The sequence below is a fragment of the Glycine max genome, chromosome 20, assembly GCF_000004515.6.
Source record: "Glycine max cultivar Williams 82 chromosome 20, Glycine_max_v4.0, whole genome shotgun sequence".
Taxonomy (NCBI): domain Eukaryota; kingdom Viridiplantae; phylum Streptophyta; class Magnoliopsida; order Fabales; family Fabaceae; genus Glycine; species Glycine max.
In genome coordinates, this window is record NC_038256.2 from 44,910,852 (window position 1) to 44,928,598 (window position 17,747).

Consider the following 17,747-nt stretch of genomic DNA (forward strand, 5'->3'; position numbering starts at 1 on the left):
TTGCACTTCTGTATCTTGCATCTATTTTTTTGGCACATAATTTTGCATCTAATTTATTCTTGCAAAGGATTCAAGCTGACCTATTCTGTTTCATTTTCTTATTTCTATGGCTCTACCAAGTCTGAACAGTGAAGGTCTCTGAACATGAAAAATCTCCATTTTTACTCTTTTTCCAACGTTGGGGTTACCTGTTATATTCATTGCAATTTTTCTATAGCTTCCTGATATTTTTGTTTTATGAAAACTTTTGTTTTGTAAAATAGACAAACTTAACATTTTGTTGTATTTATAAGTAACAGCCAAACTTTATTATTTTTTATGTAATTTTAACTGTTTTTAATGAATGTTTATACTTACATTTATATCACTATTCAATGGTATATTTTTAAAAGCCTTCTGCATTGATAAATGAAGTAAAGACAAATGTATAATTTGTTTGCATAGGATTTCAACAAATAGCATGCATATAATGATAAAATTCAATGCGTGGATTGTCGCAGGCCTTGGTTAACAGAGCTAAAAATAACACAAATTTGAGTTTACATTAATGTTATTAAAAAATCAATTAGATAAATAGCTAACATGGCAGGCCATGGCAATTTGTGTTCTTTACTCAGCCGGCAAACTCTTTTGTCTGTTAGTTAGTCATCCTAGTATGTAGCCACTCTCTCACGCAAACCACCTACACTTCAGTTTTATTTCTCAGATGTTCCCATTAGTATTCTTGATGTTATTCTGTTTTTTTTTTTTGTTTTTGTCTGCTTTCAATGATAAAGTGATTCTATAGCAGTGTTCATGTTCACTCTGCCACTTCCAAATTCCAATATTAAACTATGGCCGGCCACAACATATGCATGGTTGCTACGTTTCTCCATCCTTTTGTCTTAAACTATCATAGCCATTCTCCAATGGCCATAAACTTAAACTAGTTCTACTCCAATTACAGACCACCTTGCTTCTAGTTCTAGCAATCAAAAGCTTAAACCATGTTCTACTTCCTCAAAAGATTGTGCCTTCTATGCTTCCTCTTGTTATCCTTTGCTGTTTCACTGTTTTCATGTGCTTCACTCAGAGGCTTGGCTTCTTGCTTGGATAATCACAATATCAAAAACTTTACCACGTTCCCTTACAAAGAACATGATCATTCCTCTGCCTATAGTTACTTCAAAATTCTCAATTTTTCCATCCAAAACCTTCGGTTTGCAGAACCCGTGATTCCTAAGCCAATAGCCATTGTACTGCCAGAGAGTTTGGAGCAGCTGCAGAAAAGTGTAGCATGCTGTAGAGAAGGCTCCATGGAAATAAGAGTAAGATGTGGTGGACACAGCTATGAAGGGACTTCATATGTTGCTGATGATGGCACTCCTTTTGTCATCATTGATATGATGAATTTGAACCATGTTTGGGTGGACATGGAGACAGAAACAGCATGGGTTGAAGGTGGTGCAACATTGGGAGAGACTTACTATGCAATCTCTCAGGAAAGCAATGAACATGGATTCTCAGGTGGGTCATGTCCAACTGTTGGAGTTGGAGGGCACATTGGTGGTGGTGGATTTGGTTTGTTGTCTAGAAAGTATGGTCTTGCGGCAGATAACGTGGTGGATGCCCTTCTTGTCGATGCTAACGGAAAATTGTTCGACCGCGAAACCATGGGAGAAGATGTGTTTTGGGCCATTAGAGGAGGAGGAGGTGGTCTTTGGGGGATCATTTATGCCTGGAAAATCCAGGTGTTGAAAGTGCCTCAAGTTGTAACTAGTTTCACTGTATCAAGAACTGGCACAAAAAGTCATGTTGCCAATCTAGTGCACAAATGGCAATATGTGGCACCAAACTTGGAAGATGACTTCTACTTGTCATGCTTGGTTGGTGCTGGTCTGCCCCAAGCTAAAACCACAGGGTTATCAACAACATTTAATGGCTTCTATCTCGGTCCTAGGGCCAGTGCCACATCCATCCTAAACCAGGCTTTTCCTGAGTTGAGTATTGCAGAAGAAGAATGCATAGAAATGAGTTGGATTCAGTCAATTGTTTTCTTCTCTGGCCTAAGCGATGGAGCCTCGGTCTCTGACTTGAAGAACAGGTATCTGCAAGAAAAAGAATATTTCAAGGCCAAATCAGATTATGTAAAGAAAAATGTTCCTCTTGTGGGCATAGAAACTGCACTAGACATCCTAGAAAAGGAGCCTAAGGGATATGTTGTTCTGGACCCTTATGGTGGCATGATGCATAATATAAGCAGTGAGTCCATTGCTTTTCCCCACAGAAGAGGAAACCTGTTTACAATTCAGTACCTGATCTATTGGAAAGAAGCTGACAATGACAAAAGCAGCGATTATGTTGATTGGATAAGAGGGTTCTATGCTGCTATGACTCCCTTTGTTTCATGGGGTCCAAGGGCTGCATATATTAATTACATGGACTTTGACCTTGGAGTGATGGAGGGGATTGGTAATGGTGCTAATATGAAAGATGCTGTGGAACATGCAAGGGTTTGGGGTGAAAAGTACTTCTTGAGTAACTATGACAGATTGGTGAGGGCCAAAACTCTGATTGATCCTAACAATGTTTTCACCAATGATCAGGGCATTCCTCCCATATCTTTGACCAGTCCCTATGCCAAAGCGCAGAGCAAATAAATGATAACATATGTAAAAGGGATCATCATATTCATTTGAATTGTGTGATATCACTGTGATCCTGTGCATTTGTGTGGAAAATGCATTTCATTTTAGTTGAGCTTCAATCAATGGCAGTAACTACATCAAATCTAGCACTAGTCAGTTAGAAGTTGAATTGCATATGGACCACGTGCAAACTCTAGATTGGTTGAAACATGAAATGAAATATCTCCCACTGTCCTTCTTATAGTGATGTTATCTCTACAACAAATTTTTTACAACAATATCTACACAAAAGAGGGGAAAAAAAGAGAGAAAAATGTAATAAAATTAGTGATGTAGCAGAGATATTAAAAGAAAGTGTGTAGAAATAGAAGTAAAAATATGGGATTCAAATTATCTCTTTCCAAATTGTGTCTCTATCTCCGACTAATTCATAAAAAAAAATTGACATGCCATTTAAAATATTAACTTGTATTTTTTAGTTTTACTATATTGTCCTTAAACAATTATTTTAGATAACATATAACTTTTTTGTCGGTGGGACAAAAATAATAATACAATTAGAACACGTGATTTGAGTCATAAATATATAACAATAAATATCTATTTTGGTTTTTGAAGGTAAAACGATAATAAATTAATCCTTAAAAGATGAAAATTTAAATTTAACTTCTGAATGTAAAAAAAGAAACTGACAAAATAATCCTACGAACAATCTAATAACCAACTAGTCGCTAAACTTTATTGTTACTCACTAGGATTGGCGTGCTGGTAGGGCTTTTGGGTGAGATATTGTAAAATGTACCAAAATTAAAATTTTGAGTTGTATGATTCAAAAAAAAAATCAGATGATAAAATTTATCAAAATAAATTGGATAGTAAAATGTATAAAAATTTAAAAAAATTGATGTAAAATTTGAAAAAAAAAAGATGGTGAACTTTGTAAAATCATGATAGTTGAATGGTAAAATATATAGTTAAATTTTTATTTTTTTTTACTTTTATTTTACACGATAGTTTTAAATTATATTAATATTTTTTTTCTTAACTCTTCTCTTTATAAGAAAAAGAAATCTTATTTGATTGGAAAATAAGTAAAATTTAATAAAAAATTATTTTTAACAAGGATTGAACTCAAATATTATTTAAAAATTCAAATTTAACTTCAATATATTAATCACTTATATCTATCCCTTGTTTAAAGTGAAATATAAATACAATAAGCATATGGTGTTATCAAATAATGAAATTGCTCTATTTAGTTTCCTTCTAGAATTTTGGATTGCCTAGAAAACGCAGAAGATAAAAAATGAGTGAAGGAAAACAAAAGACAAATTTATAGAAATGGTGAGGAATCTAACTAAACTGGTGTTCCCACAAAGCAAGGTATAGCTCAATGGCATCATCATTTGTGGGTACTTTATTACCCAACCACTTCACACAAACCAAACACTCAGCTGTTCCTGCAAGTAGATCAGGTGCTCCAAGAAGGAGGAGAGTGCACTTAGCAACAACAAGAGCAGAGACCATGACTACTGTCATAGAAAAACTGGGCATTAAGATTGAGAGGAACCCTCCTGAGTCCAAGCTCACTCAACTGGGTGTTAGGCAATGGCCCAAGTAATATACTACTTCTTTTCTTTACTATATAATAATATTTCTCTTTTTAGTTTCCTTGTAATTTCTTTTTTCCATTTGATTTCAATTATTCTAGTGGTATTTATTTAGTTTCTCCTTTTATTATGCCTATGAGGTTAGGATTTTTTTTTCTTTCATTTTTTATGAATTAATCATGCTATGTGCCTAGGTTTTTATGGGAAGTGGATCGTCTCCCATCCAAAATAATTGGAGAGTCTCCAATTAGAAAAGGACAGACCTTCCAATTAAGTGTGTGACTGAAATCAAATTGAAGAATTACCCCTCAACTCACCTTCACTTACACACTCTCAAACGTGACTGCTTCTCTTTTTTTCTCTTCCCCTGAACCTTGTGTTTTTACCCGCGAATTCAACGCGCCGACTGTGATAGCTGAGAAACAGATGATAAAAAAAATGAACAAAGTTTAAGATCTGCCACAAGCAATAACAATCACCAAACCAAATCAGAGTCAACCTATGAATGCTTTGTACCATAACAGAATTAACAAGCCTGAAATTTTCGCCGCCACAGATAGCTGGTTTGGTGATGTGAAAGTAAATAGCCGTCACCGTCGCCACCGCCACCACCGCCACCGCCACCGATACTGGTGTATTGATTTGGAAAGGGGGAAGCTGGACTCGCTGGAATGAATTGGGGAAATTAGGGTTGAGAGTGGCTGTAAGTGAAACGGTGAGTTTAGGGGTAACTTTCTAATTTAATCTCAACCACACATTTAATCCGACGGTCTGTCTTTCTCTAATTTAAACTCTCCAATTATTTTGGATGGGAGAGGATCCAAATCCGTTTTTATGGCCTTTTCTCTGAGTTATACTTATGCCATGGAATTGAGATTGATTTTGTTGTGTTGTTTGTATCGTAGGAAAGGAAGTTGTTAAGAAATTTAAGAGGTTCTTACTTCTTAGCCATTTAACAAAATTAAGTGGACATGAAAGAATGTAGCTATCTTTCTGATTGACTCTACAGAAGTTGCAATATACAGGCTTTTTATCTTGGAAGTAAATGTTCCCAATCAAATATATGTTTTATTTTCTCCTTGCAAATGTGTTTGATCTCTCTCTCACTTGGTGTGACATCCATTTGATGTTATAACAGATGGGGTTGCCCTCCAAGTAAGTTCCCATGGACATATGAAGCCAAAGAGACTTGCTATCTTCTGGAAGGAAAAGTGAAGGTCTTTCCTAGTGGGTCGAATGAGTCAGTTGAAATTGCTGCTGGTGACTTGGTTGTGTTTCCCAAAGGGATGAGTTGCACTTGGGATGTGTCTGTTGGTGTTGACAAGCACTATAATTTTGAATAAATCCTACAAGGGGTGCCTAATGAATGAAGAAGAAACAGAACTTCCATGAATTGATGATTTTGTTGGATATAATAAAAGAACTTTGGAGGTGTTTCTCTTTGCTTCTGTTTCTCTCGTGCCTTTTGCTCCATTTCACTTGGTTCCCTTTAAAATCATTAGTGATACAGCATTAACAATAGTTTGGGTTGGTTTCAAGTCTTTTTAGGCTCCAACCCCATTCAACTTTTCGTCAATATTGATGACCAAACATGTTCAGTTGGACAAGAGTCTCCTTGGATTAGAATTCTTAGTAGCTCAAACAGCTTCCTCCATGGAAGCAATATTTTGACATTCCATGGATATTTAAAGAAGGGTGAGTATTTTGAGAAGTCAAAAGAAGCATCTGCTATACAAATGGGTCGAGTTCTATGAACCCAAATTTAACGGATTATGGCTATTTGATAAGTTTGTGTGGTGGTTTTTAATTGTTCCCTTTCAAAAGCATTCATTCTCGGGCTTTTTTTAAAAAAAAAAAAAAAAAATTACCTCTTTGCCTTCCTTGTTGATACGAGTGAGTGACGAGTTTGGGTTAAGCACCAAGTGTCATCTTTGGTTTGTTACCATGTTTTCTGGTATCACCTAACAAAATGGCAAAATTTACTACTGACTTTGTCAAACTTTTTTTTTTTTTTTTACTAAATCTAAATCTGTTTTAGTGGACCTATAGTTCTATTGGCAAATTCCTTGTATTCAAACCCTCACTACAAAATAATTTTTTGGTATTTGAAGAGAACAAGGTTTATTTTAGTCAGCAATCTATGTGGAACTTAATTAGCAACCTTAAATTCTTACAAACCTACTTTATAAAAGACTCGGTTTCATTTACTCGGGACTAATTAAGAGCCTGTAATCGCATGAAAATAGAAATGAAACCATATTAAAATTATAAGAAATAAAGATTGAGTTTAACTTTGACACATGGATAGATATTGTGAAGATTTATAGTAATAATTATTATAAAAGTCAATAATTATATCATATGCAACAGTTCAAAAATTAAATGACTAATTTTGTTTAAAGTATTGGTACATATATTCTAACTAAATTTATAAGGATATACTTATGATAATCCAACTTGGATAAATCTAAACAAATACACTACCTAAAAAAACAAAACAGAAATACTAACAGTCCTAATCCTACGTTGAATCATACATATGCCACCTGCTGTAGCATTGTTAAGATTTGGCCCTCAAATTATTTTGCTACAATTCAACTACAGAAGCAGTGACAGAAAGAGGAGGAGATGACAGGCTCAGCAGATCCATTAGTGATATCATTTGGTGAGATGCTCATCGACTTTGTTCCTGACACATCTGGTGTCTCCTTGGCTGAGTCTTGTGCCTTTATCAAAGCCCCTGGAGGTGCTCCTGCCAATGTTGCTTGTGCCATATCCAAACTTGGTGGTAACGCTGCCTTCATTGGCAAGGTTTTTAATTTCTTCAAACAAACACTCCCCATTTTGCATTGAGATTATTGATTATCAATCAAGGTTTTAAATTACAGTCACGGTCAAGGTTTCATTGTGTTTCTTGATATTGTGGGTAAATGTAGTCTGATGTGGTCACAATTGCAATTGCAGACACCCCAAAAAACTTAAGATTGCGGCCAAAATCGTAGTAGCAGACTGTTTTTTAAAACCTTGTTGATTATTTTCTTTTATCCTTAAAAATAAAAATAATGATTTTAATGTGACAGGTGGGAGATGATGAGTTTGGAAGGATGCTAGTAGACATTTTGAGGGAAAATGGGGTGAACACAGATGGTGTTTGCTTTGATATGGAGGCAAGAACTGCATTGGCTTTTGTGACATTGAGGAAGGATGGAGAGAGGGAGTTCATGTTTTATAGAAACCCCAGTGCAGATATGTTGCTGAAAGAGTCTGAATTGAATATGGGTTTGATTAAGCTGGCTAAGGTATTCCATTATGGTTCTATTAGCCTGATAGCAGAGCCATGCAGATCAGCTCACTTGGCTGCCATGAAAGTTGCTAGAGAAGGTGGTGCTTTGCTGTCCTATGATCCAAATGTGAGGCTCCCTTTATGGCCTTCTGAAGAGGCTGCTAGGTCTGGGATCAAGAGCATTTGGTTTGATGCTGACTTCATCAAGGTACATACAGCTTTTTAAAGTTTATTACCTTTTCTGGAAGCCTAGAACATAACGAATTGCAGGGTGTGACAGAATAAAGGAATTTAGTTCTTGAACTTGTTATATTCTTTTGTTGAGTGATGGGCCATTTGTAATTGTTAGCAAATCAATAGAATAAGCGGATTCCCTACTCTCAAAGCTTGCATTTTTCTCGATTGTACAAAACAATTGATCATTGCCTATGTAGGTGAGTGATGACGAAGTACATTTTCTAACACAAGGTGATCCTGAGAAGGAAGATGTTGTGATGTCCCTGTGGCACGACAAGTTGAAGATGCTTCTTGTGACTGATGGAGAGAAGGGTTGCAGATATTTCACCAAGGTACTATCCACCCATGTTTTGAAAATAGAGCTTGTTTGACTAAATTGATTTAATGAAGATTTTATGAAGGAAACTGAGATAATACCTTTGATCATTAACTGGTTGGTTACGTTTATGTAATAACTAATGATCTTTGGCTTGAGGTTTGTTTTACCATTCAAGGTGGTTTTTATTTTTTTATACACATTTGAGCTGGATGTCTTTTTATGGTGTGGTACTGTAATCTAAACTTTACACCTTTGGATGTTTTGGTTTACTGTAGAACTTCAAAGGAAGGGTTACTGGATTCTCAGCCAAGGTAGTTGACACAACTGGTGCTGGTGATTCTTTTGTTGGTGCACTCCTCACTGCTGTGGCCAGGGACCCTAACATATTTGATGTATCTCTCTCTCTCTCTCTCTCTCTCACACACACACACACACACACACCAACATTAGTTTTCAAGACTAGGTTTCATTATCTTCTCATTTGGCTGATACCTTTGCTTTACTGAATCTAAATATGAAGAACGAACCAAAAATGAGAGAGGCTTTGACATTTGCAAATGCTTGTGGAGCAATGTGTACAACACAGAAGGGAGCAATTCCTGCACTTCCAACCGCTGCAGAGGCTGAGAAGTTTATTTCTAACTCTAAGGCCGAATAGACTCTCCTTCCAAATTTGATAGTCTTCAGGAGACTAGCCATTCATTCTCATTTTAGAGTTTCGTTTTATAAGCCTTTGATAACCAATGACTTAAAATTGTTGTTTCTGTTTATGAATAATAACCAACTTGTTTTTCCTTCTTTGTACAATGGGTGCTTGTAGCATCCTAGAAACGAAACTTATCCAATCAAAATATAACAAACCGGCTTAACACAAAAGATTAATAGATCATCAAACTAATTTATCAACTCTCAGGATGCCATACGAATATAACATACTGGTTTTGTCGCACGATGTTGTTGAGCACCTATTATAAATGATAAGAAATCACCTCCTGATATATATATATATATATATGTTGTGGTATGTTTGTATGGTATCCCAAACTTCAATCCTACCCTCATCAAATCTTCGCCTATATAAACGACTAAACTTTTCATAATCCACTTGGATAGATTTTTCATATTTGTATTGAGAAACAACTTTTCATGTGAAACATAATGAATTTCAACATTCGTCCAAATAAAAAGGGGGAGGTGAGCAATGATACTTCATAGTCATTGTCTGTATTTTTAGTTTTTAAACCTTCGAGAAATGTTAACACATTTTCTAAAACTCTTTTTAACACATTCTCCTGCAAGGTGAAAATTATGTAGATCTTACTAAATATGTAAATTCCATTCTCCATTTCGTAGATTTCATTTCCAAACTAATGACACCCATGTATATTTCATCCAATAAAAAAACATGTTAAAAAGAGAGTTAAAAAGTATTTTGCTAGCACTCCTCCCCTTAATATTAGTGGGGCAGCAAAAGAGAAAATCGTCTCAAAATAGAGTTTCATCAAAATCAATTGAAATTTTGGATGACGTGATGCCTAAATTAGCAATGCTACATCCTTCAATTTTCTATATCCTTCCTATCCAATGTACATAAAACAGAAGCTACACCGTTATACAAGGGATAATTACAGCAGATTATGAATGTGATTTTTACAGATAACAACAATGATATATTATACACCTTGATTGTGGTAAATATAATATATAATATTACATGCTCACGGCTCTTGATGAAATCTCTGATTCCCCTTCTTGTAAGTCTGGCTCAGCTACGGCACCGTTAGCCTACAATACATGAAGCAAATCGGGTCAAAATCACCTACCACATTCTCATAGTTCATCACTGTTGCAAATGAATGAAAAACATCTGTATGAAATCCTCTATTAGCAGGGATTTCACAAGGCAACTTGGACAGGCAGCCAGCACAGAAAAATAAATCTAAAGCATCAACAAACAAGTATTTAGACACTATCATACCACTGAACCCTCCATCTTAGCTAGGTACAGTTCCAAAGCACCATCTCCACAAAGAATTTTTCCTCCACAACCAGGGGCATTTACTGATCCTACTGACTCCTCATCAACAACAACTGCACCAATGAGTTCATTTCCTGCTTTAACATCTGGAATCTGATGCATACAAGCACTCAATGTATTAGTTGAAGATCGGAGGGACCACTGATAGTCATAGATGCTTGAGGACAGCAATATATTTTAAAAATAAAAAAGACTTTTTCGTACCTCAAACATGGCTTCAGTTAAAATGCTTTCCAGTAGTGCTCTTAAACCCCTGGCACCAGTATTTTTGGCCATTGCTTTCTTTGCAATCAATCTCAGAGCTTTCTCTGTGAAGTGTAGCTTTACCTGAAGTTTAGGGGTAAAGTTTCAGACAAATTTACATACCTCTTACCGTCCACACTCCCCATCACTTGCTTGCACTCATAAGTCATAACAAGTACAGTAAACACTCATACAACTCAAAATTGGTGGAAGGGTAGAAGGGAGTAGCTTGAATGATTCTGAAACATGCTGATCATTTAGTTGATTGGGACGATCCAGATAATAGTGATAACTGCTTGAGTTTTCATACCACATACAAGCAAACAAACTCACAAAATGTATGTATTTGAGATAGAGAGAATAAGGAAGAACTGCTTACATTATTCATGTTAAATAATTTCTTGTACTGCTTAGCAAGAGCATTTTTTGGTTCTGTGAGGACCTGTAAAAGCAACATTTCAATAGTCATATGACCAAATATCAGTGCAAAATCTAGAAATTTAATCTGAATTCTAAAATAGGCTTATCAATTTTCATTTAAAATTAAATATATGACAAGACAAAAATCAAGAATTTTAAATTAATAGACACCAATGCAAGCAGCATATCCAGAAAACATCAGATTTCTCAATGCCAGTCACACTTCTTTTTTATTCAATTAAAACGATAAAAAGAATATATGGATGACAAATTATAGGTCCAGTGGAGAGAATCTCGTACTTCTTTTGTATATGAGGAAATCTTAAGTTCTAAACAAATCAATACCCCAAAGTTACAAATCCATTTTGAACTGTCATATCCTTAACCTAACTTCTTGTTTCTTTTGCAACCCATAAACTAAATGTGAACCAAGCGCTTGCACATGTCAGATGGCCATATTGTCAATTTGTCACTCATTATATTATTTATTAAATCCAAAAGGCAACGACCAGATTAACATCCAGCTTTTTGAGAAAATATATTGTTTGAAAAAAAATCCCTTATACAATTGGAGATATTCATAGAGATTTAATGCCTTTAGAAGGCTAAAAGACCATAAGGTTTCTTGGTCTTGTATATATGTGTGTATCAACAATGACTGAGAAAACAGAATGATCATCATAAAAAGACAAACAGAACTAGACCTTGGTGCAATAAACTGCTAGAAAAGGCAGGAAAAGCTACAATAAAATCAAAGATATAAACAATGAGTATAATACCTGCATAAGTTGGTCTTCGGTTAGAGCTGACAAGCTAATTAAGATTGGAAATCGTCCTATAAATTCGGGTATGAGACCATATGCAATAAGATCAGCACTTTCCACCTGAAAATTACTAATGCTACTTTTAGATGCATTTGGAAGGGTATTGGCAATAATAATTTTAACTCTAACTTTTGTGTTTTTCTCTACTGATGTAGAAGTAGGGGAAGTGCACAACATAATAGCTAAGTTCATGATTTATTAGGTTTAATTGCACAAAGTATCTACCTATCTAGTTTTACAGGAAGGAGAATAAAAAAGTTTTAGTCAGACAATCATAGTTAATTCTCACCGACTCAAGTAAAGATGATGTGACTGCAGCATTTGTAACTCCACCAGTTCTCATATTGGAACGGACTGGTGATCCAAAACCAATTGAAGAATCTTGTCGTCTGGTTTATTTCACAAATAATCAAAATATGATGAAAAAACAAAGACATAAAAAGAAAAACAAAATACCTCTCTGAAATGGTTTTCTCAAGATCAATAAATGCTCCACCACATATAAAAAGAATATTCTTTGTGTCAATCTGCATATCATAAACAAATGAGTGGACAGTAATGCAAAAAAAAAAAAAAAAGACTAAATGATTCCAGAATCATATGCGTACTGCACTAGGTGATCATTGAAGGTAACTGACATTGACAAAATTTTGACAAATACTTGCTAAGGGGATGAAAGACTTCCTAAAGAAAGAATCCATCTTGTATTTTCATCCTTCTAATTATCCTTGAACCACCTATATAGCCTCTGATGTGTCAATGCATTAGTGCTCTTCAGTTAATTAGATGATCGTAAGGTCTTTAAAAATGATAACCAAATAAAAATAAATGCATAATTCTAAAGTGTTTCAGGATACAAAGACAGCCCCCAAAAACATACCAGACAAGAAATTTTAAAACCATATCATATCATATCATATCCAACTACAAACAAGAAAACAAGTGACAAATATTGCACTTTCCAAAACAACATACCTGTATGTTATCACCCCGTGGATGCTTCCTTGCTCCTCTCTCAGGAACGTTTACCATCTAGACAAAAAGAAATCATTCCAAGTTAAGGATACAATTAGATGGCACTAACTCTCCTACAAAGAATTATTTGTTCAGAAACCTTTAGTGATTTGTAAAAAATGACAATGTTGCAAGAAACAGACAGGTGATGTCACAAGAATTTTATCCACTGATAGATACTGGATTAGAAACTAGAAAAGAAATTTTTATTGAATATTTAGGGTATTAAAGAGATCTAGTCTTCTCCCCACTCTAAGAGTATAATCCTTTTTCAAAATGCTGAATAGATCTCTCTCTCAACCTCTTGTCTTATTTATAGGCACACTATTGCCTTGTTCAAATTATTTCAGCACACTAACCTAAATAACTAGCTAATGTAACTAATTAATTAATGACTATGGGTATCTGACAATACTCACCCCCGAAAAGTTTCACCTTGCCCTCATGGTGAAGGGCTAGAATAAGGAACCGAACATATCACGGAGTCCCAAATGAATCCTCTTGAAAATATATGCCTAAATATCTGTAATTTGAAAATAGATAATTTAGTTTTTAGAAATTTTGGTTATGTTTCAAATTCTTAGGACATTGTTTATAGATAAAAGTAAGGATATTATTATTATCTTTTAGATTTTGGATATTAGCAGTTTGATTTTAAGATTAGGATGACGCTAGTATTTGAATTTAAGTTACACTTTTGAGCCCATGAATAAGAGTTCAATAAGCTCCTCCACATAATACATCTCCCCTTCTTTTAAAAATATATTTTCTACATAAAAAAGCAACAACTCCCACTGAGGTACCATTTCCTGAAACTTAAGGATATAATTCCCAAGTCACTGAAAACCTCCTTTGCAATACTAACAACAGCAGGGTCAAGAAGCACGGGATTGATCATTGCAACAGTATACTTCTCTAATTGCCCTCCCATAACTGAAAGATTTGCTGCTAACAACCATTAATCCCATGTTCAACCAACAATTTGTAAATACTACCTCAAGAATTTTAATTTCTCATGATTAATACTCAAATTCTACCCAGTATGTATGTCTGCAGCATAAGTTTGTCGTATGAGTTTGCAATAGAAATCTCAAAGATCAGACGGCCTTACTAAGAGAACATATGCAAGGAAATTACTTATCATGTTGAAGAATTTAGGCGTAGAATATACAGGATATTACCTTCTTATGGTCATTATTTAGGGTTATTAAACAGGAGATAAGTACTCAACGAGTTCACTTAGAACTTCATTTACATAGAAGCAAACCAATTATCAACAATTACATTTTGGAATTATTTTACTTACAGTTCCTTCCAGCATTTTTAATAATGCCTGCTGAACACCCTCACCAGAAACATCCCGGCTAATATTCAAGCTCTCAGCCTGTAATATTTAACAGTTAAAAATTAAAAGCCATAGCGGACACATGTTTATGAACTTAGCCAATTAAATTAGCAAAGAACCTTCTTAGTTATCTTGTCCACTTCATCAATGTAAACAATCCCTTGTTGAGCAGCTTGGACATTGAACTCTGCTGCCTATATGAGAAAAATAAAAGTCATAACAAGAGATGGCAAGTAGAACTAGTAACAACATAAGATATCTTCTGAGAAGTATAAAAACAAATTTGACAAAGATAAATCTAGAATTATATGTAAGTAGAGTTTAATAACAAAAAGTATTCCAACCATCACAGATCGAAAAGAAAGCAAATGTAATATGTACATAACAGTAATTATGACCAAAAAATATTTGTACTAAATGCATTTGTATAGCAACACATCTTGAAAAAAGACCATGGACAGTCCTTTGTCACAGTTGATGAGGAGCTTAAGTAAAACTATCACTAGCTTCCAGACATCTACATGCAGATTATCTGCTAGAAACAAGGAAAAACACCAAATATAGGGAACATCATCATTACATAAATTAGCCCAGAAACAAATATGGGGGAAACATGGCAAAGTTCATAAAAGAAGTGCTGAAAGTGTGATATATGTTTGTAAATGCTACGTATTCTTAGGCAGGTAAGTGGACATTTTTAATGAACAAGAGAAACTTGTTCATTTCAATTTGTTCAAACAACATTATACTTGTTCACATACCGCAAGTAGTTTATACAATATTGATTCGACATCTTCCCCAACATAACCAGCCTGCAAATTAGAACATTTCCCATTTTAGATCAATACCACAAAAAATTTTGTCCAAAGACAATGAAACCTTGAGTGAACCACGGAACCAAATCAGAAATAGCTAATACTATCTGAACATCCACATTATAGAAGAAAAACTTGTATTCCGATTAGCATAACATCTTATAACTCAATAACTCGAAAGAATTCACATATTAGGCAAAAAAAATCACATATTATCATTTGACATGATCCTGCTCAACTCTCAACCTCGTGAACGAATACATACATACTTGCCTGTGTTAGGGTAGTAGCATCAGCAATGACAAAGGGAACATTCACAAAACGAGCCAGTGTTTTCGCAAGTAACGTCTTCCCTATTTGATAGCACAGCAGTCATATAGTAACTTGAGAACTGGTAAGAAAAGGGAAAACAATGTATATGCAATTCTCAGTCGTATAATAAGTAAAAGCCCATACCTGAACCGGTTGGACCCATCAAGAGAACATTACTCTTTTCCAGCTCCACATCATCCCCATCATCCAATCCTTGAGAGAGTCCTTCATCTGCCTCTGACCTAGTATTATATTAAGCAATTGAGTCATAGAAAACAATTACAAAATGAATAAAGAAAGTATGATAGCGAAAGAAGAAAGAAAGAGACCCCTGGTATATTCTTTGATAGTGGTTATAAACAGCTACAGAGAGCACCTTCTTGGCCCTGTGCTGGCCAATAACAAACTTGTCGAGTCCCTTGCAGATTTCCTTCGGAGTAGGAAAATCCCTACCCAAATTGGACCCTCCGACCCACCCGTCCCTGGGCCCAGAGGCCCGAATGAAATTAACACTAATAGGAGTTTGCGTAGCAGCGTAGTGATCGTGAGGCCAATCCTCTGGTGGCTCCCCATTGCTGCTGCTACTACTACTACTGTAGAGCCTCAAACTGGGCCGGAGAAGCCCACTATTGGCGGCAGCGAGAGCGTCGAAGTGAGTGTGGGAAGAAGAAAAAATAGTGGGGATTAAGTTGAGATGAAGGTGCAGCTTCTTCTTGTTCCATGCGGAGAAGATTCGAGACATAGAGACCAGATGAGAGTGTTAGGATAAGGAAATCAGCTTTGGGATCCGTTTCTTGGTCTTAATTCCATTTATTTATGCAATAGCTTGCCAGGAGATTCACATCAAACATAGATTCATCCTTTTCTTTACTGAATGTCACTCTAAAAATAAAAATAAAACTTTGATATATAACTTTTACTTAAATTTTATATATAACTTTTCTTTTCTTTTTTTTAGTAAATTTATGCATTAAAAGAAAAGTTGTGCCTTCCTCCATCCATCTACTTCATCCGATATCTATTTTTGTGTAAGAAAAATTTGGCAATGCTAATATTTTTCTTTTTAAAAATATATTATTCAATTTTAAATTATATTTTTAAAATATACAAAACTGATAAAATTAGATTTCAATCTGTCACTGTAACCAATTCAATTTTATTTGCTAGGATTGTACCAAAAGAACATTTGTTGTTAGGATGATCTGATCTATCTTTATTCCCATTATAGTGTTTGAATTAACAATTCGTCTCTTTAATTTTAAGGATTTTTTTTAAAAAAAATATTTTCATTTTTTGTTGTAAAATATCATTTGATTTCCTTTTTTATTTTGAAAAAAAAAATTAAGAAACAGAAAAAACATTATATTCTATTTATATCCTATTTATACAAACTTTTGAAATAAACAAAAAAAAAAACTATATTTTTTTATATTAAAATTAGAAGAGTTTAATGACTCCAATTTTTTTTCTCTCTTAGCTCAAAATTAAACATAGATCCAAGACATTAAAAGAGGTGAAACTGAAATATACTATTGTAACCGAAGACAAAATTTGGTCCAAATTTTAGAAGGAAGATATTATATTCTCTTTTATACCTTTTTATACAAACTTTTGATATAAAATAAAAAAGTTATAATTTTACATTCAAACAGGGGTGTGTGTTTATGGGTATAAGTAACCTATAATCTTGAATTGACCTAAATTGATTCGAACAATTTGAATTGGGCCATCTATGTATTTGGGTTAAAATCGAACCGAATCGAATCGATGAAAATTATTCATGTAGTTGGGTCACCCCTACATTCAAGTTTATAAGTCCAATCAAAAAAATATTACTAATATTGTGACTCCAAATGTTGGAACGACAAGTTTTAGAATTACTAGTGTTAAAACTTTTTAAGATATTACTTTGAGATACATTGTTATTTGTTTCACCTTTTTTCATATTTATTTTTTCTGTCATGTTTATAATATTAATTGGATCATATTTTATTCATTTGTTTCAGCAGTTGTAACAAATTTAAGGGTAGCAAATATTATTACTATAAATTAATTTGTAGGAAATAATTGTAATTCATACTATTATAGTAAACCTCGTTTGTAGAATATTTTGTTTTAATTGATATTAGTTTATTTTAGAATATTATGTTGATGATATTAAATGAATCAATTTTATTATTTTCAGACATTTGATAATATTGTGTTAATTGTATTAGATATTTGAATGGATTATGATATAAAATAATAATAGTTCTAAGAAAAAAAATCAAATTTAAATGGATAACTCGTTGGTCCGAACCGAACAAAATTATTTATGAATAGGTTGTGTTGGATTTCAAAAAAAATTATGAAAATCAAACCAATCAAATTTGATTATACTAAATTTTAAATTTGATCAAAATTAATCTGAACTAGTCCGTCAATACCCTTACCTTCAAAGTAAAAGACTTTAAAAGACTCTTATTTTTTTCCCTCTTAGCTCAAAACTAAACATAAATCCAAGACACTAAAAGAGGTGAATCGAAATATGTTAATGTAGCCGAAGACAAAACTTGGCCCAGAATTTAGAAGGAAGTAAATGATAATTACACGCCTAAATCAAATAGGTGACCAAAGAGGATATACACATGACTCATGCTTAATTTTTTACAAGTGTTTAT

General features: G+C 34.1%; 4 protein-coding genes across 5 annotated transcripts; 3 read left to right on the forward strand and 1 right to left on the reverse strand.

Annotated features, from left to right (window-relative positions):
* The first annotated feature begins 429 nt into the window (after nucleotides 1-429).
* LOC100790761 (reticuline oxidase) lies at nucleotides 430-3,037 on the forward strand. Its single transcript, XM_003555485.4, has one exon. It carries the CDS (start codon nucleotides 987-989, stop codon nucleotides 2,637-2,639), a length of 1,653 nt encoding a protein of 550 aa, XP_003555533.1. The 5' UTR covers nucleotides 430-986; the 3' UTR covers nucleotides 2,640-3,037.
* Nucleotides 3,038-3,994: 957 nt separating this feature from the next.
* On the forward strand, nucleotides 3,995-5,677 carry LOC100499968 (uncharacterized). Its single transcript, NM_001248015.2, has 2 exons — nucleotides 3,995-4,244; nucleotides 5,376-5,677. The coding sequence occupies exons 1-2, from the start codon at nucleotides 4,021-4,023 to the stop codon at nucleotides 5,578-5,580; spliced, it is 429 nt and encodes a 142-aa protein (NP_001234944.1). The 5' UTR covers nucleotides 3,995-4,020; the 3' UTR covers nucleotides 5,581-5,677.
* A 38-nt stretch (nucleotides 5,678-5,715) lies between these two features.
* LOC100791294 (probable fructokinase-5) lies at nucleotides 5,716-8,869 on the forward strand. Of its 2 annotated transcripts, none has more exons than XM_003555486.5 (5): nucleotides 5,716-7,048; nucleotides 7,318-7,728; nucleotides 7,955-8,089; nucleotides 8,352-8,468; nucleotides 8,597-8,869. In XM_003555486.5, the coding sequence occupies exons 1-5, from the start codon at nucleotides 6,866-6,868 to the stop codon at nucleotides 8,732-8,734; spliced, it is 984 nt and encodes a 327-aa protein (XP_003555534.1). In that variant the 5' UTR covers nucleotides 5,716-6,865; the 3' UTR covers nucleotides 8,735-8,869. The 2 variants fall into 2 exon arrangements, with proteins under 2 accessions (XP_003555534.1, XP_040869391.1); XM_041013457.1 differs by having other exon boundaries at nucleotides 6,851-7,025.
* An 820-nt stretch (nucleotides 8,870-9,689) lies between these two features.
* Nucleotides 9,690-15,976, reverse strand: LOC100818418 (CLP protease regulatory subunit CLPX3, mitochondrial). Its single transcript, XM_003556356.5, has 14 exons — nucleotides 15,417-15,976; nucleotides 15,232-15,329; nucleotides 15,049-15,128; nucleotides 14,722-14,772; nucleotides 14,080-14,154; nucleotides 13,922-13,999; nucleotides 12,577-12,633; nucleotides 12,058-12,128; nucleotides 11,891-11,990; nucleotides 11,557-11,661; nucleotides 10,737-10,799; nucleotides 10,319-10,441; nucleotides 10,055-10,207; nucleotides 9,690-9,861 (listed from the first exon to the last, which is right to left on the reverse strand). The coding sequence occupies exons 1-14, from the start codon at nucleotides 15,827-15,829 to the stop codon at nucleotides 9,787-9,789; spliced, it is 1,542 nt and encodes a 513-aa protein (XP_003556404.1). The 5' UTR covers nucleotides 15,830-15,976; the 3' UTR covers nucleotides 9,690-9,786.
* Nucleotides 15,977-17,747: the final 1,771 nt, after the last annotated feature.

Excerpts from the sequence above, each read along its gene's own strand:
- LOC100790761 (XM_003555485.4), top strand. The coding sequence starts at position 987 with ATGTTCTACTTCCTCAAAAGATTGTGCCTTCTATGCTTCCTCTTGTTA.
- LOC100499968 (NM_001248015.2), top strand. The coding sequence starts at position 4,021 with ATGGCATCATCATTTGTGGGTACTTTATTACCCAACCACTTCACACAA. Across the intron at positions 4,245-5,375 it reads GGTGTTAGGCAATGGCCCAA|ATGGGGTTGCCCTCCAAGTA; the intron begins GTAATATACTAC and ends ATGTTATAACAG.
- LOC100791294 (XM_003555486.5), top strand. The coding sequence starts at position 6,866 with ATGACAGGCTCAGCAGATCCATTAGTGATATCATTTGGTGAGATGCTC. Across the intron at positions 7,049-7,317 it reads ACGCTGCCTTCATTGGCAAG|GTGGGAGATGATGAGTTTGG; the intron begins GTTTTTAATTTC and ends TTAATGTGACAG. Across the intron at positions 8,090-8,351 it reads GTTGCAGATATTTCACCAAG|AACTTCAAAGGAAGGGTTAC; the intron begins GTACTATCCACC and ends GGTTTACTGTAG.
- LOC100818418 (XM_003556356.5), bottom strand. The coding sequence starts at position 15,829 with ATGTCTCGAATCTTCTCCGCATGGAACAAGAAGAAGCTGCACCTTCAT. Across the intron at positions 11,991-12,057 it reads GAGAAAACCATTTCAGAGAG|ACGACAAGATTCTTCAATTG; the intron begins GTATTTTGTTTT and ends GAAATAAACCAG. Across the intron at positions 9,862-10,054 it reads CTAAGATGGAGGGTTCAGTG|GCTAACGGTGCCGTAGCTGA; the intron begins GTATGATAGTGT and ends CATGTATTGTAG.